Below are 27925 nucleotides of genomic sequence, written 5' to 3'. Positions count from 1 at the left end.
AAATGCGGAGGAAGCAAAAAAAAAGTCAGTCTTCTTTCACGCTGGCCACGTCCCTGGGTTATCCACGGGTTTCAGGTTAGTTTTTCGTTCTTATTTCATTGACAATAGGGAATAAATGAACATAATGCAAGTGCATTTAATTGGTTGAAGCGAATGTTTGATTTAGAGAATTATTAGTAATTGTTTGTTTTGCTTCCATTGAGTTTGATATTGCGGTAGGCTATGTTTGATCAATTACGGATCGAATTTCGAGTGTTTTTGTTTCCTTTGCTTAGGCCTGTTTTAAGTAAAACAACTCATAATTTGTTGGATATTGGACACCTTGAACTTCAACTGTGCCACCATAGGAGATGTAAGTGAGTGCTGCAATTAGCTCTCACAGTCCCACATCATAATTAGACGTTAAATGTTTCTTAAACATCTAATTTGGACGTTGTAGCAAACGTCACATTTCGAAGCGCTTACGGTTAAGTTTAGGCATAAACTCCTAATGTTTAAGATTGGGGATGGGTTTAAAACAAAAATCAAACATCTTTCTGTTGCTGAGTTCGAGTTCGTTGCAACCTTAAGAATCGGAGACAGATGCCATCCACAATGCTCACCGTTGCCCCTAGTGGCTGGTTTTCACGTCACTTCCCGATGTCCTCAGACATGGATGGACATCGACTATTGACTTGTATCACGGGTGACCTGGCTGGCCTTTTCAAGCGTTGTCAACATTTTAGCAAACCTTTTCTGAAGCCACAACAGTACTGTAATTAGGCCTACCTTTTCTGAGCAGCAATTGGCCACGTTGTCGTAACATTATTAGCTATCTATGGCTTTGAAGCGCTTGTGTGTTCACACGAATGTGCTCAAATCCAGGTGCCAAACTAGTTTTTAATCAACGCGTGGGATACAGGGAGGATCTAGTGATACGTTTCTTGTTCATGCTATAACATTGTGGCTTATTCTCACAGACATCTGAGATGCAGTGAAAATGTGTCTATCAAATGCCGTTTATTTTCAACTCTCCATCTCTGCTTTTCACTCGTGTGTCTTCTGCTTACCATCTTTGTAGAAATATATGCATCCAGTTACTCTGGCCTCAACTGATTTAGGACTTGAACTTCCATTGCCCATGTCCTAGTCTTGGTAACATTACATTTACATTTAAGTCATTTAGCAGACGCTCTTATCCAGAGCGACATTCTAAGGTAAAATGGTAACATTTGTATTGCGCTCATATTTGCTTTTAGAAATATGAACAAGTTGGCTATAAACACATTTCTGTCTCTTTAGTGTATATTTAGCTATTTTGATGAGGAAGGTTGTCAGTCACACTGTTAATGGCCTAGTTGGTGATTAAGGTGACAGTCCATACTTACATCAGAACATATATGGGTAATGCTGAATGCCTATGGTTTACATAATGCTTTACACATGGCCAGCCAGGGTGAGCATTTAGGAATGTTGTATCCCGGCCTTACTGAAGGTAGCACCGTGTGTCTACCCCTGATTCTGGTTCTGATAAACCCAAGTTGTGGACAAGGGAGTGTCTATGGTATGCATGTGGGCCCATCAAATGTGATTTGACCAATGCTACGGTACGAGTATGTCCCACAGCCATAGATACAGTCCTGCGGAATGTCATCCATGTTGGAATTCTCTTGGAACAGGCTTGGAACTTGCAAGCTTACGTTGGCAATCCCTCCAAAAAGCATCCTCCTTACCCCACGACACTTTCATTGTATGCCTCATGTTGTATTTCTAAACCTTGAACCTAGTCTAGAAGGTGGAACATCCCAGGTGTCCCAGTAGCAGCAGCAGTGTCATAAAGGCTGTAAGGGGCCCTGTGTGTTGGTGCAGCATGCAGCTCAGGCACATTCCTGGAGCACAGGAACCTGTCCGATCACCCTATGCCTCCGGCACCTGATGCTGTCTCACTCTCTCTCGTGACTTTCTTTATCTCTTCTGGCAGTTTTCTCCTTTGTGTTCTCGTGATCTGTTTCAGAGATCATTCTGATTATTAGGTGTTCCTCTTCCAACCAAGACTCCGATGTTGTGATTGCTACTCTGGACTGCATCAGGAGTAAGCTACAGCGGCGGGGGTTGTTTGTAGATGTTTTACTCTTGGTTGTTAGGAGTAACTTGGCAGTTGCTATGGTTGTGTTTCTGTACACAGCTGTTCAGAACATTTGATCCAGATCCAAATGAATCAAGCATCCAGAACAGGCTCATGTTTAGTTGGTGTCAGGTATGTGTCAATAGTTATAAATTCTCTAATTCAAACCATAAGATATGCGGCTATCAAGAGTCCTTTATCAATGCTGACAGGAAGCTCTGTTTCTTTTCTCCAAACGTCAACACACTTTCAGTCCGCGTGTTTTTAAATGGCCCTGAGAAACATAGTTGCCCTCTTACTCAAAAGAAGTCCGTTTGTATCCTTGTTATCTGGTTGAACGACATATTCCACATCGTTATTGTGTGTGTCAGTCCCTGTAACATTCTTCTTCGTCCCGACTTAGCATAAAGCTGACCATGTATCATGACAGCATAAGCCTCGAGTCATTTGGTTCCGAGATTCAGGAATGCCTTTGTTTGATGGCTGTATTTTAGTATATTTTTTAAATGATTTCAAAGCCACCCAAGAGGGCGTGAGTTTAGTTTCAGTTGACTACAGTATGTACTACATTTTCCATGACATATTGTAAATAATCAGCAACAGCAACTCATATTACTCCCTGTAGAATGAGAGAATACAGTCAATTACCTAGAAAGTTGTTTGTGTTTGCCACCAGTTGGAGAAACTGTAATCAAAATGGCCGCCTCAGCTGAATGTAATCTGCGGGATATTGGAGTTTTTCTGTTTTTTTTGTACTCTGATGATGCCACCTCAGTCAATTTTGTCAGCAATAACTACCATGAAATATACTCGTCAACAACTTATTTTTCTTGACAAAATAATGATAACAAGACGAGAAGCCCTGGAAAAAATACTATTATAAATGACTTTTCATTTTAGTTGACAAATGTGACGAAACGAGAATTCCACGTGAAACTAATGGACATTCAATTTGACATGAAGCTCCTTTTCATCTGTTTTGTCCAATCATAAGCAAGCATGGTTTAGCAGAATATTCCATACAATCCTCTGATTACCTCTTCGTCTATGTCTTTCTGTTGCGTGGGCTGTTTGAGCAAAGCTTGCTCTCCCGCACACAGTTCCTGGAAGGTCACTCCACTCTTTTGAACTGATGTGCAGACAGGACACTAATTGTAACATACCTCTGTTAGAAACAACAAAACTGTCATTGATTCTTTGCTTTCTTCTAGGCTGATCATATCAGAAGCTCAATTTTTGCCATGTTATTGGTTGTTATTCATCAGAATTTAAGCAGGAATATGATCTTTTACTTTTGAAGAGCGCCAACAACTACAGGTTAAACTCAAAGCATACTATTTAATGGTAAATAAACCTGGTAAACACCTCGTAGCGCTCACAAAAAGAATACACGCCAGACCAGTTATAATTTGAAAAGATAAGGATACGAATGCTAAAAATAGAGACAATGCTATAAATAACCATTTTAAAAGCAACTATTAAATTCTTTATAAATCAGAATGAAATAAGTTGGCCTGAACCTATAGCCTTCATGGACTCTAACCCTGAAGCAACTATCAGCAGATAAAAGAATAATCACTAAAAATGGAAAGTAGCCCCCTATTTTACTCAAATGACAACATCAATCACTCAATTCAGTGCTTCAGAGTTCCATGTATCAAACAGTTATTTGCGTTATATTAAAACCAGGAAAATCTGGAGTCCCCTGCAGATTTTAATAAATTGCGACAATACAATTATAACCAAACTCCAATGCAACAGAATGGCAGAAGTCTTACCAGACTTGATACATTTGTATTTATCATGGATCCCCATTTATTTTATATATCTAGGCAAGTCAGTTGAACAAATTCTTATTTACAATGACCCTATCCCGGAAGATGCTGGGCCAATTGTGCACCACCTTATGGGACTCCCAATCACGGCGAGTTGTGATACAGACTGGAATCGAACCAGGGTCTGTAGTGACGCCTCTGGCACTAAGATGCAGTGCCTTAGACCGCTGCCCCACTTGCAAGCCCAGGCAGCAGCTACTCTTCCTGGGGTCCAGCAAAATTAAGGCAGTTATACACAATTAAAAACATTACATTTCACAACACATTGCAAGGGGTTCATGTTTTTTTGCCCTCGCACTACACAGCTGATTTTTAAAATGATCAACTTATCAAGCTTCGATCATTTGAATCAGCTGTGTAGTACTAGTGCAAAAACCAAAACATGCACCCTTGGGGTCCCGAGGATGGAGTTTGGGAAATGCTGGTATAGTATGCATGTTATCATGTGTGTCTGTGCCTCTTCAGTCCCGGCTCTTTAATCAGTTGTATTTTGATCAGTTTTTACTTGATGTGGAACAGAGTTCCACGTACTCATGTGCCACCTCCCATAGTCTGTTATGGACTTGGGGACTGTGAAGAGACCTCTGGTGGCATGTCTTGTGTGGTATGCATGGGTGTCTGAACTGTATGCTAGTAGTTTAAACAGACATGTGGCATTCAACATGTCAATACTTCTCACACGTGACGTTGAGCCAGGACAAATTGACACTAATTTTAGCTCTCGTGTACATTTAAGGGCCAGTTGTGCTGCCTGGTTCTGGGCCAATTGTAATTTTGTTTTAGTGAATGATTCGTCCCAAATACAATGCTTTCAGTTTTTGAAATATTTAGGACTTACTTATTTCTTGCCACCCATTCTGAAACTGACTAAAGCTCTTTTAGTGTTGCAGTGATTTTACTTGCTGTGGTAGCTGATGTGTGTAGTATTGAGTCATCAGCATACATAGACACACAGGCTTTACTCAAAGACAGGCGCTGGTCATTAGTAAAGATTTAAAAAATAAAGCCTAGACAGCTGCCCTGGGGAATGCCTGACTACCTGGATTATGTTGGAGAGGCTTCCATTGTGTTCTTTAATGATAATGTCAAACTGCACTAACAAAACGGCTCCCATAATCTTTTTATAAATGTCTCTAAGACAATCGTCCGTAATCTGTGTAAGTGCTGTACATCTTGAATGCCCTTCCCTATAAGCGCCACGAAAATCTGAATTTGTTTACTGTAAAACTCAGCAAAAAAAGAAACGTCCCTTTTTCAGGACTCTGTCTTTAAAAGATCATTTGTAAAAATCCGAATAACTTCATAGATCTTTATTGTAAAGGGTTTAAACACTGTTTCTCATGCTTGTTCAAAGAACCATAAACAATGAATGAACATGCACCTGTGGAACGGTTGTTAACTTCTCTGGGATATGTGGGACGGTAGCGTCCCACTTCGCCAACAGCCAGTGAAATTGCAGGGTGCCAAATTCAAAACAGAAATCTCCTAATTAAAATTCCTCAAACATACAAGTATTATACACCATTTTAAAGATTAACTTCTCGTTAATCCAGCCACAGTGTCTGATTTCAAAAAGGCTTTACGGCGAAAGCACACCTTCGCGATTATGTTAGGTTAGCACCTAGCCACAGAAAAACATACAGCCATTTTCCAAAGAAGGAGAGATGTCACAAAATATAGAAATAGCGTTAAAATTAATCACTAACCTTTGAGCTTCACCGGATGGCACTCCTAAGACTCCATGTTAAACAATAAATGTGTTTTGTTCGATAAAGTTCATCTTTATGTCCAAAAACCTAATTTGAAATTGTTGCGTTATGTTCAGAAATGCATTGTCTCAAACAAACATCCGGTGAAAGTGCAGAGAGCCACATCAAATTACAGAAATACTCATCAATAAACATTGATGAAAGATACAAGTGTAAACACACAATTAACGATAAACTTCTCCTTAATGCAACCGCTGTGGTAGATTTAAAAAGTTTTACGGTAAAAAGCACACCATGCAGTTATGTTAGGTCAGCGCCTAGCCACAGAAAAACCTACAGCCATTTTTCAACCAAGGAGAGGTGTCACAAAACTCAGAAATAGCGTTATAAATATTCACTTACCTTTGATCTTCATTGGAATGCACTCCCAGGAATCCGTTATACAATAAATGTTTGTTGTTCGATAAAGTCAATTTATGTCCAAATACCTCTTTTTGGTTCGCATGTTCAGTTCACAAATCCTTTTTGTTCGCGCGTTCAGTTCACAAATCTAAATTCACAGGGCGCAGGCACTTAGTTCAAAGTCAAACAGTTCCATTACAGTTCGTAGAAACTGTCAAATGATGTACAGTGGGGCAAAAAAGTATTTAGTCAGCCACCAATTGTGCAAGTTCTCCCACTTAAAAAGATGAGGCCTGTAATTTTCATCATAGGTACACTTCAACTATGACAGACAAAATGAGAAAAGAAATCCAGAAAATCACATTGTAGGATTTTCTATGAATTTATTTGCAAATTATGGTGGAAAATAAGTATTTGGTCAATAACAAAAGTTTATCTCAATACTTTGTTATATACCCTTTGTTGGCAATGACAGAGGTCAAATGTTTTCTGTAAGTCTTCACAAGGTTTTCACACACTGTTGCTGGTATTTTGGCCCATTCCTCCATGCAGATCACCTCTAGAGCAGTGATGTTTTGGGGCTGTTTCTGGGCAACACTGACTTTCAACTCCCTCCAAAGATTTTCTATGGGTTTGAGATCTGGAGACTGGCTAGGCCACTCCAGGACCTTGAAATGCTTCTTACGAAGCCACTCTTTTGTTGCTCGGGCGGTGTGTTTGGGATCATTGTCATGCTGAAAGACCCAGCCAGGTTTTCACTCAACATCTCACGATACACGGCCCCATTCATTCTTTCCTTTACACGGATCAGTTGTCCTGGTCCCTTTGCAGAAAAACAGCCCCCAAAGCATGATGTTTCCACCCCCATGCTTCACAGTAGGTATGGTGTTCTTTGGATGCAACTCAGCATTCTTTGTCTTCCAAACACGACAAGTTTTTACCAGAAAGTTATATTTTGGTTTCATCTGACCATATGACATTCTCCCAATCTTCTTCTGGATTATCCAAATGCTCTCTAGCAAACTTCAGACGGGCCTGGACATGTACTGGCTTAAGCAGGGGGACACGTCTGGATTTGAGTCCCTGGCGGCGTAGTGTGTTACTGATGGTAGGCTTTGTTACTTTGGTCCCAGCTCTCTGCAGGTCATTCACACCCCCCGTGTGGTTCTGGGATTTTTGCTCACCGTTCTTGTGATCATTTTGACCCCACGGGATGAGATATTGCGTGGAGCCCCAGATCGAGGGAGATTATCAGTGGTCTTGTATGTCTTCCATTTCCTAATAATTGCTCCCACAGTTGATTTCTTCAAACCAAGCTGCTTACCTATTGCAGATTCTGTCTTCCCAGCCTGGTGCAGGTCTACAATTTTGTTTCTGGTGTCCTATGACAGCTCTTTGGTCTTGGCCATAGTGGAGTTTGGAGTGTGACTGTTTGAGGTTGTGGACAGGTGTCTCTTATACTGATAACAAGTTCAAACAGGTGCCATTAATACAGGTAATGAGTGGAGGACAGAGGAGCCTCTTAAAGAAGTTGTTACAGGTCTGTGAGAGCCAGAAATCTTGCTTGTTTGTAGGTGACCAAATACTTACTTTCCACCATAATTTGCAAATAAATTCATAAAAAATCCTACAATGTGATTTTTCTGGATTTGTTTTCTCATTTCGTCTGTCATAGTTGAAGTGTACCTATGATGAAAATTACAGGCCTCTCTCATCTTTTTAAGTGGGAGAACTTGCACAATTGGTGGCTGACTAAATACTTTTTTGCCCCACTGTATATAATCAATCTTTAGGATGTTTTTATCATAATTCTTCAATAATATTCCAACCGGACAATTCCTTTCTTTTAGAAATGAAAAGGAACGGAGCTCGCTCTCATGGCCGCATACGTGACTTAGCTCATGAAATTCTGAAACAAGGTTCTAAAGACTGTTGACATCTAGTGGAAGCCTTAGTAACTACAATATGACCCCATAGACACTGTATATTGGATAGGTAATCACTTGAAAAACTACAAACCTCAGATTTCCCACTTCCTGGTTGGATTTTTTTTCTCAGGTTTTTGCCTACCATATGAGTTCTGTTATACTCAGACATCATTCAAACAGTTTTATGAACTTCAGTGTTTTCTATCCAAATCTAATTGTTCTAATTATATGCATATTCTAGCTTTTGGGCCTGAGTAGCAGGCAGTTTACCCTGGGCACCTTATTCATCCAAGCTACGCAATACTGCCCCCCCAGTCCCAAAGAAGTTAAGACACTAACAGCTTACAGACGGTAGGCAATTAAGGTCACAGTAATGAAAACTTAGGACACTAAAGAGGCATTTCTACTGACTCTGAAAAACACCAAAAGAGAGACGCACAGGGTCCCTGCTCATCTGCATGAACGTGCTTTAGGCGTGCTGCAAGGAGGCATGAGGACTGCAGATGTGGCAAGGGCAATAAATTGCAATGTCGGTACTGTGAGACGACCAAGACAGCGCTACAGGGAGACAGGACGGACAGCTGATCGTCCTCGCAGTGGCAGACCACGTGTAACAACACCTGCACAGGATCGGTACATCCGAACATCACACCTGCGGGACAGGTACAGGATGGCAACAACAGCTGCCTGAGTTACACCAGGAACGCATAATCCCACCATCACAGCTCAGACTGTCCATGTGGAGGGTCATGTCAGGCTCATCCTGACATAACCCTCCAGCTTCACAATGCCACCAGCCATACTTCTCGTCCTGTGCGTGATTTCCTGCAAGACAGGAATGTCAGTGTTCTGCCATGGCCAGGTAAGAGCCCGGATCTCAATCCCATTGAGTACGTTGGGACCTGTTTGCTCAGAGGGTGAGGGAAAGTGCCATTCCCCCCAGAAATGTCTGGGAACTTGTAGGTTCAAAAGGGGGTAAAAAATGATCAGATTAATATTGCGATTGAGAAAATTGAAAACAAAACGAGACATTACCTTTTTTAACCTCTTGCTTCTACTCGGGACGCTTGCGTCCCAACTAGAGCTCTGGAAATGCAAATGCACTACGCTAAATGCTAATAGTATTAGTTAAAACTCAAAAGTTCATTAAAATACACATGCAGGGTATCGAATTAAAGCTACACTCGTTGTGAATCCAGGCAACAAGTCAGATTTTTAAAATGCTTTTCGGCGAAAGCATGAGAAGCTATTATCTGATAGCATGTAACACCCCAAAAGACCCACAGGGGACGTAAACAAAATAATTAGCATTTCGGCGTTACACAAACCGCACAATAAAATAGAAAACATTCATTACCTTTCACCATCTTCTTTGTTGGCACTCCTAGATGTCCGATAAACACTATTTGGGTCTTTATTTCGATTAAATCGGTCCATATAAAGCCTAGATATCGTTATATGTAGACTGTGTGATAAACGAAAAAAACATTGTTTCAAAACGTAACGTCATTTTTTAAAATTCAAAAAGTCGACGGTAAACTTTCACAAAACACTTCGAAATACGTTTGTAATGCAACTTTAGGTATTAGTAAACGTTAATAAGCGATAAAATTCATCAGGAGGCGATGTAAAGATCATTAGCTGTCCGTCTGGAAAAATGTCCGGCTAGAAACTCAACAAAAATATCCGGTCCTAGACCTAAGGAGATACGGTGCCCTGCATGTGTTTGACCAAGAAAAAACTCGAAGGGAAATGACAAGACTCTAGACACCGTGTGGAAGCTGTAGGTACTGCAACCTCAGTCAATTATTTGTGGTTCACCTTTATCAATGGGTTCAAGTAGCGCATGGATATATTTTCCCATTTTCAGTGATCAGTTTTTCCTGTGCTTTTCGATGTAAATGCCGTTCTGGTAAAGCCACAGCAGTGATTTAACCAGTTTTATAAACGTCTGAGTGTTTTCTATCCACACAGACTAAGCAAATGCATATACTATATTCCTGGCATGAGTAGCAGGGCGCTGAAATGTTGCGCGATTTTTAACAGAATGTTCAAAAAAGTAGAGGGTCGACTTATGAGGTTAAGGTCAGTCTTGCAAAAACACGCATTCTTGCGTTCTAACTACCCGCTATTCAAAGCGCTCTGAACAAATTATGGGTATCTTTCACAAACATTGTCACATTCCAAAATCCGATGATTGTCTCGGTAATATGTTTTCGGACCTTCCCTTGGTCATATTCTTGTGGGGTAGACATCTCAGACCAATTGATCCACCCCAAGATATTCCTGAACAACATCTATTTACACCCCTACTGGATGGAAATTACAAGTGTCATGGCTGTGCTCAATGCAATGGCACGTATAAATGTAGATCCTTCAAACACCCACAAACAGGGAAATCGATCCCAATCAAAGGTGTTATTACGTGCTCCACTAAGGCAGTTATTCATCTTATTTGTCCTTGTGGTAAAAATTGTGTGCAAAAACAAAGCGCAAATTAAAAGTACGTATCTCGGAGCATCTTTTTTTTTTTTTTTTTTTTTTTTTTTAATTTTTGCATCTGAGCTCCTAGAGTGTGTGGCTCTCCTTTATTTTCATGGGAACTTGTAGGTGCCTTGGTTGAGAGTGGGGTAACCATTAGGTGCAAAAACTTGACTTACCCAGTTGCGGCCCACTTTTTGGAGGCAGGCCACTCAATTTCGCCTCTGCGTTATATGGGCATCGAACATGTCACCCTCCCTAGTAGAGGGGGTGACCTTTTAGAATTTATTGTTAAAACAAGAGGCTGCCTGGATCTTTAACTTAAAGACCCTTGCTCCCTTCGGTCTCAATGTAGACTTTGATCTGAAGCCATTGTGACTTTGCCATTGTAATTGTTTGTAAGCTTCTGTAGTCTAAAATGAATCAATGATCGAATGCTATCCATTTGTTTTTTTGTATGCTGCTGTTTGTATGCCATTTTAATATTTGGAATTAACCAATGATATTAGGCCACTCTTGGCCATGATTACATAGCGTCTTTTGACACTATAAATGAGTCATCCCGCAGTGTTTGATTATACCCTGATGAAGACAGCTTGGCTGTCGAAACGTTGGGTATTACATTTTTGAATCTGAGCTCCTAGAGTGTGCAGCTCTCCTTTATTTTCATGGGAACTTGTAGGTGCCTTGGTGGAGAGTGGGGTAACATCGCACAGCAAGAACGGGCAAATCTGACGCAGTCCATGAGGAAGAGATGCACCGTGGTACTTGATGCAGCTGGTGGCCACACCAGATACTGACTGGTACTTTTGATTTTGACCACCACCTTTGTTCAGGGACACATTATTCAATTTCTGTTAGTCACATGTCTGTGGAACTTGTTCAGTGTGTCTCAGTTGTTTAATCTTGTTGTGTAAATATTTGTATGAACTTATGTTTGCTGAAAATAAACGCATTTGACAGTGAGGAAGTTTTATCTAGCCAAACATTTTTTTACAAAAGTTTACTAAAGGTTGTTAACATGCCGATTGGTCGGCTGTTTGATTGAATGACTTGCTTCACTCCAGGCCTGAGGGGGCACACTTTCCTGTATGTTTAGATTGAAGAAATGGAAATGGGAGTGGCAATATCATCTGTGATGTCAGACTCTGGTGGAGTCTGGTCAGACTCATCAAGTTGTCAGACTCTGGTGGATTGTCATTGTTGCTAAATTTTTTTTTTAAATCCCCTCTTCCACACACTTTAAGTAATATAAAATTATTAATGCATGGATGTATAGGTTCAGAATTTGTTGTTGGCATGGACTTTGTTGAAGCTCATTTGGCAGCGATTACAGCCTCAAGTCGTCTTGGGTATGACCCTACAAGCTTGGTACTCCTGTATTGGGAGTTTCTCCCATTCTTTTCTGCAGATCTTCTCAAGCTCTGTCAGGTTGGAGGGGGAGTGTTGCTGCCCAGCTATTTTCAGGTCTCTCCTGAGATGTTCGATTGGGTTCAAGTCTGGACTCTGGCTGGGCCATTAAAGGACATTCAGAGACTTGTCCCGAAGCCAATCCTGTGTTGTCTTGGCTGTGTGCTTAGGGTCGTTGTACTGTTGGAAGATGAACCTTCACCCCAGTCTGAGGTCCTGAGCAATCTGGAGAAAGTTTTCATCAAGGATCTCTCTCGACTTTGCTCCGTTCATCTTTCCCTCGATCCTGACTAGTCTCCCTGTCCCTGCTGCTGAAAAACATCCCCACAGCATAATGCTGCCGCCACCATGCTTCACCGAAGGGATAGTGCCAGGTTTCCTCCAGATGTGACGCTTGCCATTCAGGCCAAAGAGTTCAATCTTTGTTTCATAAGACCAGAGAATCTTGTTTCTCATGGTCTGAGAGTCTAGGTGCTTTTTGTAAAATTCCAAGCGGTCTGTCGTGCTGTTTACTGAGGAGTGGCTTCTGTCTGGCCACTGTACCTTCCCCAGATCTGTGCCTCGATTACAATCCTGTCACGGACTTCATAGCTTTGTTTTTGCTCTTACATGCACTGTCAACTGACCTTTTTATATAGACAGATTTGTGCCTTTCCAAATCATGGCCAATCAATTGAATTTACCACAGATGGACTCCAATTAAGTTGTGGAAACATGATGCACCGGAGCGCAATTTTGTGTCTCATAGCAAAGGGTCTGAATAGTGATGTAAATAAGATATTTCTGTTTTTAATACATTTGTAAAAATGTCAACCTGTTTTCGCTTTGTCATTATGGGTTATTGTGTGTAGGTTGCTGATTTAAACGGTTTTATTTAATCTATTTTAGAATAAGTCTTGTAACAATTTGGAAAAAAATCTCAAGGGGGTGTGAATACTTCCCGAAGGCACTGTATGTGTTTACATCTCAACATCGGTGTGTCACTGTTGTGTTGGATGCTATCAAGGGACTAAAGACATTCTTCCATGGAATAGTATAACTCTGGAGTACCAGTAGATCGATACAATTCCACAGTAAAAAAAATGCGGATCTGTTTGATACTTTTGATAATCTCTCATGTTGTAGATTAGGTCTAATTTACATTTTTTCAGGAAAATATTGTTTTGACTGAAATTAAAAAAAAAAAGAGCTGACCAATTTAAAAATTGCTAGTAGAATCTGATTAATTTTGAATAATGCATTGTCATATTCTTTGGTCAGTACTCCTGGACCTTGTCTAGTACCGCTATGTCCACCACGGTCTTCATAAGGTCAAGCCAACCATAAGGTTGGGGTGGATAATGTGTAGGTTGTCTTCCTCATGAACCGAGGGCCCACTGCAGCAGGGCAGCACACGTGAAGTGTGTTCCTGACACTTGAATTTCAAGAAAAGACGTCCTCAAGTCTATTTATCTGATTTCTCATTTAAAATGGGACATTAAAAAGCGTATGAAGCTGCTAAATGTGAAACCAGTTAAAATGGCACCTTTTTTTTGTCTCACATTACTGTTCCTTTTGTGTCAACAGCGTTGTGTTTCCTCTGAGAGAGAACCTTGTCGAAAAGCAGAGCTTACTTTTAGCGACATTGTTCATCCAATCATAATGATGGACCCTCGGGTGTGCCCACCCTCACTCAACAGCAGCCAATCAGTGATGAGCAATTTGGACAAGTCTCCTTCTGGAGGATTCAAGGCCGGACACTCACGGAACGACAGCGCTGGGTCATCACGCAACTCCCGCCAGGTAGTTTCTGAGCCGTTCCTTTTTATTAAAAGTGCGAGTGGCGTGTGCCTGGCTTTTGTATATGACGGGTCTCCTCTTTAGACTATGATGCAACCAATGATGTATATAACCATCATGAATATCTCTATGGATGGATGGCTGAATGGATGTAACCCACTTTGTGAGTATTAAGTTCTTTATGGACAATGCAACATGTTTATTTTATTCAACCTTTATTTAATTAGGCAAGTCAGTTAAGAACAAATTCTTATTTTTTACAAACCCTCCCCTGACTGGGCCAAATATGGGACTCACGATCACGGCCGGTTGTGATACAGCCCGGGATCGAACCAGGGTCTGTAGTGACGCCTCTAGCACTGAGATGCTGTGCCTTAGACTGCTGTGCCACTTGGGAGCCAAACTAATGAAAATTGTATTTCCCCCCATAGAACTCCAGGCACTGGGAGGTGTTGGAAGACCACATGGACATGGGTTCAGGCATCGGGTCAGGGCTGGACATGAGCATCCCTGGTATCTGTGAGGGCTTCCTGATGAAGAGGAGGAAGTACCCTTTGAATGGCTGGCACAAGGTAATGTGAAGGCTATACTTGGCAAGCCAATTGAAGCACAGTTTTACTCTTTAGTTCTGTTTCACCATCACTTCTGACTTCCTGGGGTGTATTCACTAGTAGCCAAATGGAAGTAAATGGCTGGAAGGGACTAGTCCAGGGTTTCCCAAACTAATCTAAATCTCTCTCAAAAAAGAAACGTGTTCTCATTGCTACTGGTGTGCACTTATGAATAGACCCCTTGTCTAATGTGGTTCTGTCGCTCTCCTTTCAGAGGTACTTCCTGCTGGAAAAGGGGATCCTCAAGTACTCCAAGACACAGCAGGATGTATGTATTCACAATACATATCCAAAAAAACCTAATTCAATTCACGTTTGCAATCATTCTGAAATGGGTCAGTGCCGTATTGTAAATGTTACAGGCTATGTAATGCTTGTTTATACACGTTGGACAATACTGTGGGGTTCATCCATTCTAATGTTCCACTGGTCAGATCCAAAGAGGAAAACTCCACGGCTCCCTGGACGTTAGCCTGGCTGTCATGTCCATCAACAAGAAGTCCAATCGCATCGATCTGGATGGTGGAGACTATTTATACCACGTCAAGGTACACGGAGTATCCCAAAATACTAAGAACATGCTCTTTCCATGACCTAGACTGACCAGGTGAAAGCTCTAATCTTTTATTGATGTCAATTGTTAAATCCACTTCAATCAGTGTAGATGAAGGGGAGGAGATGGGTAGAAGAACATATATTTTTTTTAAGCCTTGAGACGTGGATTGTGTGGCATTGATGGTGAATGGGCAAGACGGAAGATTTAAGTGCCTTTGAACGGGTGCCAGGCACACCGGATTGTGTCAAGAACTGCAGCGCTGATGTATTTTCCTTTTCACATCTGTTTCTTATCCAAAAGAAGTAGCATGTGTTATCCCCATTTAAAGTAATTATTAATGTAAAATTCACTCTCCTGTTAGGCCAAGAACAGTGACTTGTTCTACATATGGCTGACCAAGCTGTGTGCCCATCGTGTCTTCAAGAAGAATGAGGCCTTGGGTGTCCACCACGGAGTCCTCCATGCCCTCACCATGGGCAACAGCACGTTGTTGCCAGCCATGGCCAGTTTAGCCCAGAGGAACCAAGCTGCAATGCCAGGCATGGTGAGTGAACAGAGAAACAGGGGTGTGACGCAATGTGGTCTGCTACTTGCAGTGCTACAACCAAATACGTTCTGGTCACACCGAACTAGGTGAAGGTATATTCTGAATAGAACAAGAGGACTTTATACAAATTGGCTTTGACTGACACTTGACTACTCTTCTTTCTCTTTCCCTCTGTCCCCAAATCATGTGGTTCCAGTACCCTCACTACGCCAGCACTGCCTCGGTCTACCAGGCTGAGATGGAGGTTCCGCCCACAGCAGCCCCAGGGGTCAACGGCAAGGTGGCAGCGTGGCTCCAGCAGACCCACCAGTCAGATACCTGCTCCCAAGGTAAGGTACTTCCATGGTGAAGCTAGGGAATCAAGGCTATCATTTTACAATTCAGCATGAAATGAATATCCAGTTATTTTCAGAGCTAAGCTTTCACTCCAAAGCTTTATCAATAATCTTCTCTGACCCTTGACCCCCACAGAGCTAGCTCGTTCTCAGTTAGACTTGACTGAGTTGGCCCAGCTCATCCAGAGGCTCAATTGGCTGGAGAGTGACCAGCAACCAATCTCCAACAGTGACCTAGAGCGACGAATCAACATGCAGGTAAGGTCACCGCCCTAAACACTATTCTACAACCGCACGTGCTGTATATGAGATGTTCTCTATGGGGGGGAAGAATGGCACACCTGTGAGTGTGACATTGGAGTATTAATTTAGTGGTTGGCTGTTCTTTAGTCTGAGCATGTATCTATTCTACCTGTTTCAGAATCTGACCCTTAATACCCCCAAGGCCAAGAAGGAGAGGAAGACTACAAACAAGATATTTGGTCACTCTCGCACCCTGTCTGGAGTCGAAACCCGCGGCATGGTAAGTTCTCATGTCCTATACAGTGGGTATTATAAGTATGTTTTTCCACATTTTGTTACAAAGTGGGATTGAAATAGATATAAAACATTTTTTTAAAGTAATTTATGTACAGAAAATACTCTCAGTGAAAAATACAATTAGACAATTTCCAAATTGACAAAAATGTAATGACTAAAATATAGTTACATAAATATTCACATGCTTTGTTTAGGCAAGCCAAAATTAGTTCAGGAGTAAATGTAGCTTAACAAATCACATAAGTTACATGGACTCACTCTGTGTGAATAATAGGGGTGATTTTTATTTTATTTTTATGACTAACCCTTCCTCTGTCCCCCATACATAATAAAACATCTAAGGTCCCTGAGTCAAGTATTGAATTTCAAGCACAGATTCAACTACAAAGACCAGGGAGCTTTTTCAAACGACTCATAAAGAATGGCAGTGATTGGTAGATGGGTAACGATATCAAATCGGACATTGAATAACTCTGTGTGGTAAAGTTAATAATTGTGCTGTGGATGATGCGTTACACCACCTAGACGCATCAAAGATACAATCGTCCTTCTGAACTGAGCTGCAGGACAGCAAGGAAACCACTCAGGGATGTTACCATGAGGCCGGTGGTGATTTTAAAATGACTATGGAGTTCTATGGCTGTGATGGGAGAACTGAGGATGAATCAACGTTGTAAAGACTCTACAATGATGGCCTAAATGACAGAGTGAAAAGATGAATACAAATAAGTATACAGAATAAATATATTCCAAAACACTCAAGTAATCCTAGTGTGGGGAAAAAAAAGAAAAGGAAAAACCTGACAGAAATATACCTTTTTGCTTAAATGCAAAGCTGTATGTTTGGATCAAATCCAACACATCACTGAGTAACTGCCTCCTTATTTTCGAGCCTGGTGGTGGCTGCATCATGTTATGGGTATGCTTAACATTGGCAAAGACTGGGGAGATTCAGGACAAAATGAAACTGGATGGAGATAAACGCAGGCAATAGCTTGAAGGAAAACATGCTTCAGTCTGCTTTATGCCAGACACTGGGAGAGGAATCACCTTCCTTGGCCAAATCTACACTGGAGTTGCTCACCAAGAAGATAGTAAATGCTCCTGAGTGGCCAAATTAGTTGACTTAAATCTGCTTGAAAATCTATGGCAAGACTTAAATCGCTGTCTAGTCATGATCCCCAACACCTTGACAGAGCTTGAATTTTTAAAAGAGTAATGGGCAAATATTGCATAATACAGGTGTGCAACGCTCTGATAAGACTTACCCAGGAAGACTCACAGCTGTAATTTCTGCCAAAAAAGTGTTTCTAACATGTAATGACTCAAGGGGGTGAATTCTTATCTAATCAAGGTATATTAGTGTTTAATGTTTGTGTTGATTGTTGACAAAAAGAGCACAATTGCATCCCACTTTGTAACAGGAAAATGTGACCTCTAAGGAGTTGAATACTTATGACACACTGTACAAGACATTAGTCATTGGATATGAACGTTTTCTGGACATTTCTGTGTCATGGCGGTCTCAGAATCCTCTTCTACTTTCACCCACTGTTCCCGCGTATCCCCTCTCCATTTTCATTTATGGTTTAGGGACCGGTACAAACACATTGACACATTGCATTAACAATAATCTGATGGTTGCACCCTAGTATATTTAAAGCTGACCAGATGGGTTTTTCTAAAGACGAGAAAAGTTAACTCGGCAATATAAATTGTGGAGATTCTACAAAAGAAGTGAGGCTACTAACATACAATATATAAACTAAGTTCCTGGCCGCGTCATGAAACGTTGCGCGCGCAGTTAGGCATCCAAAAGGGGCTTGTTTACCGTTAGGCATCCAAAAGGGTCTTGTTTACCGTTAGGCATCCAAAAGGGGCTTGTTTACCGTTAGGCATCCAAAAGGGGCTTGTTTACCGTTAGGCATCCAAAAGGGGCTTGTTTACCGTTAGGCATCCAAAAGGGGCTTGTTTACCGTTAGGCATCCAAAAGGGGCTTGTTTACCGTTAGGCATCCAAAAGGGGCTTGTTTACCGTTAGGCATCCAAAAGGGCTTGTTTACCGTTAGGCATCCAAAAGGGGCTTGTTTACCGTTAGGCATCCAAAAGGGGCTTGTTTACCGTTAGGCTTGTTTACCGTTAGGCATCCAAAAGGGCTTGTTTACCGTTAGGCATCCAAAAGGGGCTTGTTTACCGTTAGGCATCCAAAAGGGGCTTGTTTACCGTTAGGCATCCAAAAGGGGCTTGTTTACGTTAGGCGTTAGGCATCCAAAAGGGGCTTGTTTACCGTTAGGCATCCAAAAGGGGCTTGTTTACCGTTAGGCATCCAAAAGGGGCTTGTTTACCGTTAGGCCTCCAAAAGGGGCTTGTTTACCGTTAGGCCTCCAAAAGGGGCTTGTTTACCGTTAGGCCTCCAAAAGGGGCTTGTTTACCGTTAGGCCTCCAAAAGGGGCTTGTTTACCGTTAGGCCTCCAAAAGGGGCTTGTTTACCGTTAGGCCTCCAAAAGGGGCTTGTTTACCGTTAGGCCTCCAAAAGGGGCTTGTTTACCGTTAGGCCTCCAAAAGGGGCTTGTTTACCGTTAGGTGAATGACAACTTCCATCTTCAGAGGCAGCTCATGGAAGCTAACAAACATGTAATTAGATGGTCTTCTACAACATGGCAGATGTCATCTGAGGACTAGTTACCTAGCGAGCTAGCAACAGATAAAAATAAATAAAAAAGATGGAGCTAGATAAAGCCAGGAGACTAATGTACTTGTTGAGCATAATTCTAGCCATCAGTTTTGTTTTCATGGTTATCACTCAATGTTGCGTTTGTCAAGGTCCCGACATCAATGTAAAGCTTTTCTGATACAGCTACAGGCCATTTTGACGCTAGCATGCGTGTGCGTCACTCGAGAGTGACACACACAAAATGGCTCTCTACACACATCACCCCCTCCCCCCTCCAACTTTCCTCCCTCAGTTTACCTCCAGCCACCTGAGCACATCGTCCAACCACCTGAGTGTGGGAGCCGCCTCGGTGTCGTCCATCCCGGACTACGTGTACTCCCAGCTCTCCAACCCCCTCATCACCTCCCCCGAAGCCAAGAAGATCCAGCAGGACATCTGTGCTTTGTCCCAAAGGGGTAAGAGAGGGGTGTTACAGGGTTTTGGGGCTCATTCGATGAGGTGTTAATAAAGTTCCTCATAGGAAAGTCATGTGTAGAGCTGGTTATAGTGAGGCTGGTTCTGCAACATAAAAAAGAGGACCTATGTAGACCACTGCAATCTGGTAGTAATTGACTTACTTTAGTTACTCAGGGATTTATGTTGGCGTGGATGAACACGAAATGACATTTGTCTGCCGTAATCTTCTTAGTTCATGCATCTCTCAAGTCCATCCACGAAGTGCTCGCCCTGGAACGTGAGCGGGTCCGACAGGCTTGGACCGGTCCAGACCTACGCTCCTCCACCTCCAATCAATTGGCCACCCTGTGTAGCACACTGTCTGAGGTAAAAGGCCTGCCCTGGACACACACTCACATATACAGTACACACGCTGAGACGGAACCTCCTGCTATACACCAAGAACATAAACCATTGGTAATGGCTCCAAAGGAGAGACCTACGTTTCTTTGTTTTGTTTTTTCGGAAGTAACAAGAAGAACAGGAAGAGACCTAGCGACCAATAGAAAGGCTTTATTCACATTTGGTCAATAACACTGTGGTGTCTGTTTAAAACACACACAGCAGACGTTTCGATGGGCCACACCTATTCTCTCGCTTTCTTTTGCTCTCTCCTTACAAAATATAGTCCCGTCTCAGTGTGCTGCTGTTCAAGTGTGTGAGAAGCCAGCCAGAACTGGTTTGGGCTGTTTGGGGCTGGGACATCTCGGTACTGCCCATCAGGGGAAGAACCATTCCTCCCTGCTCTCCTGTTTTGAGCCTGCCTGGATGAAACAAAAGCCTTTTCAAATGTAAAGACACTTGTTCAAACAGAGTAGATTTGTCTTGGTGAAACAACTTAAACGTCCCCCGAACGTATCTATTTGATCCGAGTTACTAGATGTTTCTGAACTTCACTAATTACTGGATGGATCTGACAAAGCTGAAAGAGTTCTGAGGGAAATCCTCCACCAAATGTGCATTACTGTACATTTTGTCCAACTTACCTGCATGTGGGCCAAGTTTGATAATGGGGAAATGAGCTTAATAGTGTGCTTGCTTTTCATACAATTCTCTACAGTATACTAATAAGTCACTGTTTGTGTGTATCCAGCTGGAGGTGCAGTCTTGCCAAACCAAAGTTCATTCCCTGTCCCTTTCCTCTGGATCCACGGGGGGCTCCAAGGAGTCCTACAGCACTGTGCGTCAGGACCAGGTGTGTATTCAGCCGCCAACCCCCACTTAGCAAGAGGCAGGTTGCCACTTGTTTCTGGATGCGTGTCTGGCTGTGTACTGTAAGTCTGTCTGCCTGTCTCTGTCTGTGTTTGTGCCTGTATGCATGGGATTCTCTATCAAATGAGCAGGATTTTTTCCCTTAACTTTCTTTTGTAATACATTATTGACATCACTTTTATCCATCTGAAAGCGTTGATTTTGTATGCTTCCTGTTAACTATAGTCTTATTCTTCCTCCTGCCCCCCCCAATCCAGAATGCTGAGGAGACGCCCTCTAAGGGTTGCTCTGTGCAGCGCACCCCCTCGCTGGCCGACTCCATGGCCGAGTACTATGACGCCAGAGATGTCATCGTCTGTGAGAACTCCTCTGAAAATGGAGAAGAGGAGTCTGATGAGTCCGGGCTGAGTGACATCACCACCACCAGTAACTCTGAGCCAGACGAGGTCCATGGTGAGTCTCCACTCTTTGGATATCACTGTTCAGCTGTGGTCCTAGAAGTAGAATGACTAGAACGGCCACTCTAAGGACGTGTTCTATAATATTGTGTTTGAGCAGTCCCATTATACCTTGAATACAGTTCGGTCTACGTGGTCCGTTTGAGTTTTTGTCTTTGAAAAATAAGTAACAATATGCAGTATCGAGTACAGCTGGGACGATAAACCGAAAATGATCACTACCGACCGAACCGACCAGTTATCGAGGACGTTTTACTGATCGATTTTTAACAAGAAGTAGCCTTTACTAGAGGAATGTGTAGTTTGAAATGAGATGTCTGTTAAATGTGGGCTGTTAACAAGACAGTTAATGACCACAACCTTCAAATTAGTAGTTTTAAGGGTAATATAAAAATTAACTGGTGCACATTATTGTAAACTTGTCTTTTTCAATTTACCGTGATCATTTAGTCATTTTATTGTGATATGGATTTGTGTCTATATCGCCCAGCTCTATCTAGGTAGTTCTACTCATGAACTCGGCTGACACCAACATTGGGTGTGTATATATGTAATCTGTGTACAAATGTATTTTTATTACGTTTTCTGAACATAGCTTCCACTTTGCCTGCAGAGGCAGTATCACCGGACCAACCGCAAACAAAAGGTATTTTGGGACTGGTCAAACTGAAGTATCGGTGGAGTGGTGGTGAATTGCGGCCATATTGGAAGTCCCGTATGGATAGTTTAATTCATTGATGCACATAATTTATTTGAAGACTGTACATTTTCAATGTTGTACAAGCAAGCATACTGATTGGACCCTGAAAACGCCCTAGTAGTCTACTCATTTTATTACCATGATTTCATCATCTCTCTTTCTTCTCCCTCTTTGTCCTCCTGAGGTGTCTCTTTGGTTGTGTGGGACTGGTGACAATTTTAACAAACGTATTATTGTCTAATCTGTATAGATATTTCACTCTTTAAACATCATACCCTCCACCTCAATCCAACATCAAATTCAAATTTGGGAGATGGAGAAATCGAGAGACTGTCATTACTTAATTTTTCTTCCTGTTTCACCATCCTCCTTTCCTTGACAGCTTTGGGACTTCAGACATTTTAAAGGGATGGTTTTGGCAAAGAAGCCTTGATTTTGACAATTTTAAAATGCATAAAGAAACAAGGCAACATATAAATGTACCAAAGATTGCTGAGGATTATATGCACAAGTCTAAAGATTTGTTTCCATTGTGGTCCTCTAATGGTTGCCGTGTCTGCAAGTTAAAACAAGAGACATTGGCACTCTGGTATACATTCAATCATACAGAATGTCTATTGTTTACTGTTTATCTACTTAAGATCTTGTGGATACCATTTTTATGTCTCTGCGTCCAGTATGAAATTAACTGCCAAAATGAAGGATACGCCAACATAGCTCTAAATAAGGCGCTGGGCCACCACAAGCCGGCAGAACTACTTCAATGAGCCTTGGAACTCTCTTGGAGGGTTGCGACACCATTCTTCCACAAGAAATTCCATTTAATTTGGTGTTTTGTCGATTGTGGTAGAAAATGCTGTTAAGTGCCGCTCCAGAATCAACCATAAGTGTTCAATTCAACCTGGTCTCAGAGCATTTCGTATTATTCTGTCATGTAAATCCAAGACACTCCATATGTTTCGTATGGTATGTATTCATTTGTGGAATCCATCGGCCATTTCTTATGTTACAAATGACAATTTGTATTATATGTTACGAATTTGCAAAACAGATGTTACGAATTCTAGCTAGGCGGCTAACGTTAGCTAGGCTGTTCAATTGGGTTGAGATCTGGTGACTGAGACGGATGGTTTTTAATTCTCATCGAACCATTCAGTGACCACTCGCGCCTTGTGGATGGGGGCATTGCCATTCTGGAAGAGGCCACTTCCCTCTGGATATAAATGCTTCACCGTAGGTTGAAGGTGATCACTAAGAATGGCTGTGTATTTACTAGCTGTTACCTTGCCCTCTAAGGGGTTGAGTGGCCCCAAACCATGCCAGGGAAATGCACCCCACACCACAAGGGCTGCCAGTTACCTGTAGTTTTGCCAGCCAATGCTAACTATTGTTAGTGTAATGACCATGTCAACATGAACAGCTAGCATGCTAGCTATTCCCATAGACTTCCAGGCATTGTGCTAACGCTATTTGGCAACTTCCTTCAAACTGAACGCAGACACAAAAGGGTATCCACAAGTTAATCTGACCCTGGAGAAAATCCTGAACTCTCCCTTTAAGGGCTGAATCATGTCTATTTTTTTAAATGTTCAAGCATTAAGTGCTGGGCGTAATTGTAAAAAAACATGTGAGATTCAATAGGAAATGTATAGAATTCCATCTAACCTTTGTATGCCCTCTCCCCCTGGCAGCCTCTTCCACCCTGAACTACCGCACCAGCGTGTCCAGAGCCCCGGACATGGTCAGCACCGTGCCCACCAACACAGGCCGCCGCACCGTCCTGCCCGCCAACTGTGTCGACAACAGCCACATTGGCATCATGACCATCCTGTACAACAACATTGGCAAGGACCTGTCACGTGTGTCCATGCCCTGTGGCCTCAACGAACCTCTGAACCTGCTGCAGAGGGTGAGTGAAGAGCTGGAGTACTCTGAGCTTCTGGACATCGCCAACCGCACAGAGGACCCCTTCGAAAGGATGGTAAGGCAGCCTGACGTGTGCCTGACATTAAAACGAAGCGGCTCAAGTATAGGTTTGTGCTGCCATACCAGCGTTGGTGCTGATTCAAGTGAATTGATGTGCCTGTAGATTTGCTTAGTTGAAATCTGAAAAAAAGTTCTATGCTTTCTCAAATCAAATGCTATTGGTCACGTGCCGAATACAACCGGTTTAGACTTTACCGAGCCCATTCCCAACAATGCAGAGTAATAAAAAATGATAACACAATAACAAGGTTATATACAAGGAGTACCAGTACCAAGTCAATGTGCAGGGGTGCCAGGTAGTTGAGGTAATACAGTATGTACGGGTAAAAGTGACTAGGCAATCAGGATCAATAATAAACATAATGGCAGCAGCATATGTGTGTGTGTGTGTGTGTTGTTGGAGTGTCAGTGTAGTATGTGTGTGGGGAGAGTCTGTGCATTAGAGCCATTGCAAGAGAAACTGTGAAATCCACAAACAATGAATGGGGTCAACTTGAATTGCAGATTTAGCATGTAAAATACTATAGTATTTTGTGGTAGCAGTTTTCTTCAGGTGCCATTTGATATTGTTGATGGGTGCGATCTCACTCATCCGTTTTCCCATACCTTATTTTTCATGAAGCTGTACATTGGCGTTTTCTCCATCTCTGGCTACGCCTGGGCTACCTGGCGGAACCGCTACAAGCCCTTCAACCCCGTCCTGGGAGAGACTTACGAGAGCCACCGGAAGGAGCGCGGCTTCCGCTACGTCGCTGAGCAGGTAGGACTTGAATAATCCAGACCCAGAATCATCCTAGATTCCATCTGCGCGGCAAGTAACCCTTAACTGATCCAGGGTGTCTTCCACTGAAGATGCAGTCATTTAAGGTTTTTCCTTTCTGTTCCCAGGTCAGCCATCACCCGCCCTGCTCCGCCGTGCACGCAGAGTCTGAGAACTTCACCTTCTGGCAAGACCAGCAATGGAAGAACAAGTTCTGGGGAAAGTCTTTGGAGATCATCTCCTCTGGTCCAGTGAATGTCAAGTTGCCAAAGTGAGTGTTTATGTAAATTCCATCATGATGATTTGACCCCCCCAAAAAAAGAGGTAACGTAACCCTACTTTCACATCGTCGTTTTGAATGTCTTGATCCGTTGTTCAAAGTAGAAGCTCGGGGACAGTGTTCTGATTGAGCTGATTGAAGATTTGAAAAGGCATTCGCTTACCAAATGAGCTGTAACAAGCCTGAATGTATAATTTACTGTGTTATTCAATGAAATGTTCATAGTATTGAAACCGGCTCAGGTGTCCATGAATTTGAAGAGTGCATTTGAAGAGTCTTCCTCCAGTTGCATTAAATCCATGTCTCCCTCTGCCCTCTAGATATGGGGATCACTACGAGTGGAACAAGGTGGTGACCTGCGTCCACAACGTCCTGAGTCCGCAGAGGTGGCTGGAGCACTACGGCGAGGTGACCATTAGAAACACCAAGAGTGACCTCTGCACCTGCAAGATCTCCTTCGTCAAGGTGAGAGCCCTGCCCGGTGCCCACAGAACCTAACGCTCAATTGAAGGATAACCCCACAATGGGACCCATAATGAATAAAATAAAAGATTAACAGCCTGAATGGGGTCTAGACATTTATGAAATCTCCAAAGCTTTCCATATGGAGGTACCTAACAAGTCTCCATTGACACGGCCCCCTCTCTCTCCCTGCGTCTTTCCCCCTCTTCCTCAGTCCCGCTACTGGACCTCAGAGACCAGTAAGAACGAGGTACAGGGCCAGGTTCTGAACCAAGCGGGAGAGGTGGTCCACCGGTTCGGTGGACTGTGGCATGAGGGCATCTTCTGCGACACCCTGCCTAACCCAAAGTGCATCTGGAAGCCCAGTGAGTACTGCTATTATCTGAACGATCAATTATTTGCTATGTACGATAATCCTCATCTCTAATCCGATCTTGATATTATAGTTTATCCTATAAAATGGTGTAATCCCCACCATTGTGCCTATTATATTTTCCCTAATCCACACTATTTCAGTGAATTCTATTTTATGGATGTTTTCCTCAATCCGTGAGTCCGTCATCCACTCTATAGTACCAGCACTATGTATCGCCTCACACAGTACCCTGTTTCTCCCATCCCCAGACCCTCAGCCTGATGACCACTTCCAGTACTACGGCTTCAGTCGCTACGCCAGGGAGCTCAATGAGCTGACCCCTGAACTCAAGAAGGTCCTACCTCCCTCAGACACCCGCTATAGGCCAGACCAGAGGTGAGACCACCGTCCAACCTGCTCAGTAATGCGTACGTAGAGGATGGTCAGCTGTGTGTACTTCATTTAGATTTGTCAAATGCATTGGAAGTAGGGCTAGGAATACTTCTTGAACAGGATCTAGCCAGGGAAAAACTCTGGGTCCTGTACAGTAGGTCATGTAGGTGATATCGTTCAGTGACATTTACTTCCTCAAATGTCAGGGAGCTGTGTTGTGCATTGATGTGATGCCACATCCGATGAGGCTGCGTGCGATGGTACTGTACACACAATTGACCCTGTTAAAGCCTTTTTTTATATCCGGTCATGCAGAGTGCAGCTGATTATTGTATCTCTCCACTGTTCTTTCCCCATAGGATCCTGGAAGAGGGAGATGTAGCTGGGGCTGACAGTAAGAAGGAGGAAGTAGAGCAGAAACAGCGGGACCGACGAAAGGAGCTGGCCAAGAAGGGAGAGGAGCACGTGCCTCGTTTCTTCAGGCGAGTCTCACCAACTGTCCCTTACGCAAACAAAGAGCATTTTTATTGTAGAAATAGCAAGGCAGTGGTCATCATCCCTGCTATTCAGGGTCTTTGTGATTAGCTGAATCAGGTGTGTTAGGGCAGGGTTAGAATAAAAGCCTGCACCTGTGGCTTTTCCATGACTTGTATTGGTGACCACTGACATTATATTGTGTTCATGCACAGTATCTGTTGATGCCTTTTTTTTTTAAAGGTTACCTCACACTAGAAAGTAAATATACTCTTCCCTCCTTCAGGAAAGAACTGGATGCGGCCGGGAATGATATCTGGCTGAGCAACGGAACCTACTGGAAGATCCGCAATCAGCCAGGCTTTGCCAACACCAATAACTTGGATCTGTGGTGTTGAGTAGACCTGGCAGAGCCTCCTGTCATTTTGGCTTCATCACATAGACTATTACTTCCCAATGAGACTACTGAACGCAGATACTAAAGTTCCACTGACGAGAGAGTTGAAGGGAGTTTTGACTGCATGGATGAATCATTCCAGGGTGACTGTCTGCCATTGGAGAGAGGAAATGTGAACATGGAGTAGATGAGGACTACTATGGATCTTTTCCTTCAAGTCTGATGTTCCCACATTGATGCCGATCTTCCACACCCCAGTGACCGCTCTGGTGTCCTCAAATATAAAGTGCCTTGAAAATAACCAGATTGAAATTGGTTCATGCATTTAACTGTCAAGTTTACCCATTGGTGGTCGGAGATCCAACATAGCGTTTTGAATAATGTTACCTTGCATGTTATAGAGATGCATGATGCATTTTGTCAATGTAATATGTCTATATTTAAACACTTTTACTTATTGACTTTTTAGGTCTATATGCAGATTTATTTAAATCAATTTGTGATATCAAACTCTCACTCTAAAGAGGAACTAACCGGGTAGGGGATTGTTTTTAAGACTGCTGTGGATTAATGGGGTTTTATGGGGTAAGAAGGGCTACCTCTTGCACTCGATGGGTCTTACTGTGTTTTTGTATATTTAGTTGTCATGTAAAGTACTGTACAACTCGACATCTTTTGGACTTGTTTTAAATGACACATTGGTTTGAGTCACTGAATGCCTCACATCTGTCTCCTTCCTCACCCGTTTTGAAGAACAGTGATCTATATAACACTTTCACTGCTTTCCTTAGTTCTTTTTCTATTTATCTAGAGTGAGCTTATAGATGTTTAATGCTTTTTAAGGTGATCTTTTCAACCTTGATTTAGGTTGATACTATGAAGTGTTTTTATGGATGTTTCAACAGGTTTTACGGAAAAGAGAACCGTTGTTACATTTCAGTGTAAAAACAATTGGAGGGCTGTAGCGGGGATCATCCAAAATGAATTGTTTTCTAGTCTATTTTCAAATAAATACGGAACTTAAAACGATTTGTTTTTCTTTG

The 27925-nt window shown here is 42.5% G+C and overlaps 1 protein-coding gene across 4 annotated transcripts; it reads left to right on the top strand.

Moving 5' to 3' along the window:
• Positions 1–27911, top strand: LOC115110160 (oxysterol-binding protein-related protein 7-like). 4 transcript variants are annotated; one of them, XM_029635570.2, is made up of 22 exons: positions 1–75; positions 13436–13651; positions 14080–14220; positions 14474–14527; positions 14694–14807; positions 15177–15359; positions 15559–15691; positions 15834–15955; positions 16119–16220; positions 19203–19365; positions 19599–19732; positions 20499–20600; positions 20875–21070; positions 21671–21721; positions 23467–23756; positions 24384–24521; positions 24650–24792; positions 25122–25266; positions 25478–25628; positions 25888–26014; positions 26371–26493; positions 26772–27911. In XM_029635570.2, the coding sequence occupies exons 2-22, from the start codon at positions 13511–13513 to the stop codon at positions 26881–26883; spliced, it is 2865 nt and encodes a 954-aa protein (XP_029491430.1). In that variant the 5' UTR covers positions 1–75; positions 13436–13510; the 3' UTR covers positions 26884–27911. The 4 variants fall into 4 exon arrangements, with proteins under 4 accessions (XP_029491430.1, XP_029491427.1, XP_029491428.1 ...); XM_029635567.1 differs by lacking the exon at positions 1–75 and adding an exon at positions 2077–2236; XM_029635568.1 differs by lacking the exon at positions 1–75 and adding an exon at positions 2078–2236 and having other exon boundaries at positions 21689–21721.
• The last annotated feature ends 14 nt before the right edge of the window (positions 27912–27925 follow it).

The sequence above is a fragment of the Oncorhynchus nerka genome, linkage group LG26, assembly GCF_034236695.1.
Source record: "Oncorhynchus nerka isolate Pitt River linkage group LG26, Oner_Uvic_2.0, whole genome shotgun sequence".
NCBI lineage: Eukaryota > Metazoa > Chordata > Actinopteri > Salmoniformes > Salmonidae > Oncorhynchus > Oncorhynchus nerka.
Note: the sequence above shows the minus strand (reverse complement) of the source record. Positions and strands in the feature narration are given on the sequence as shown.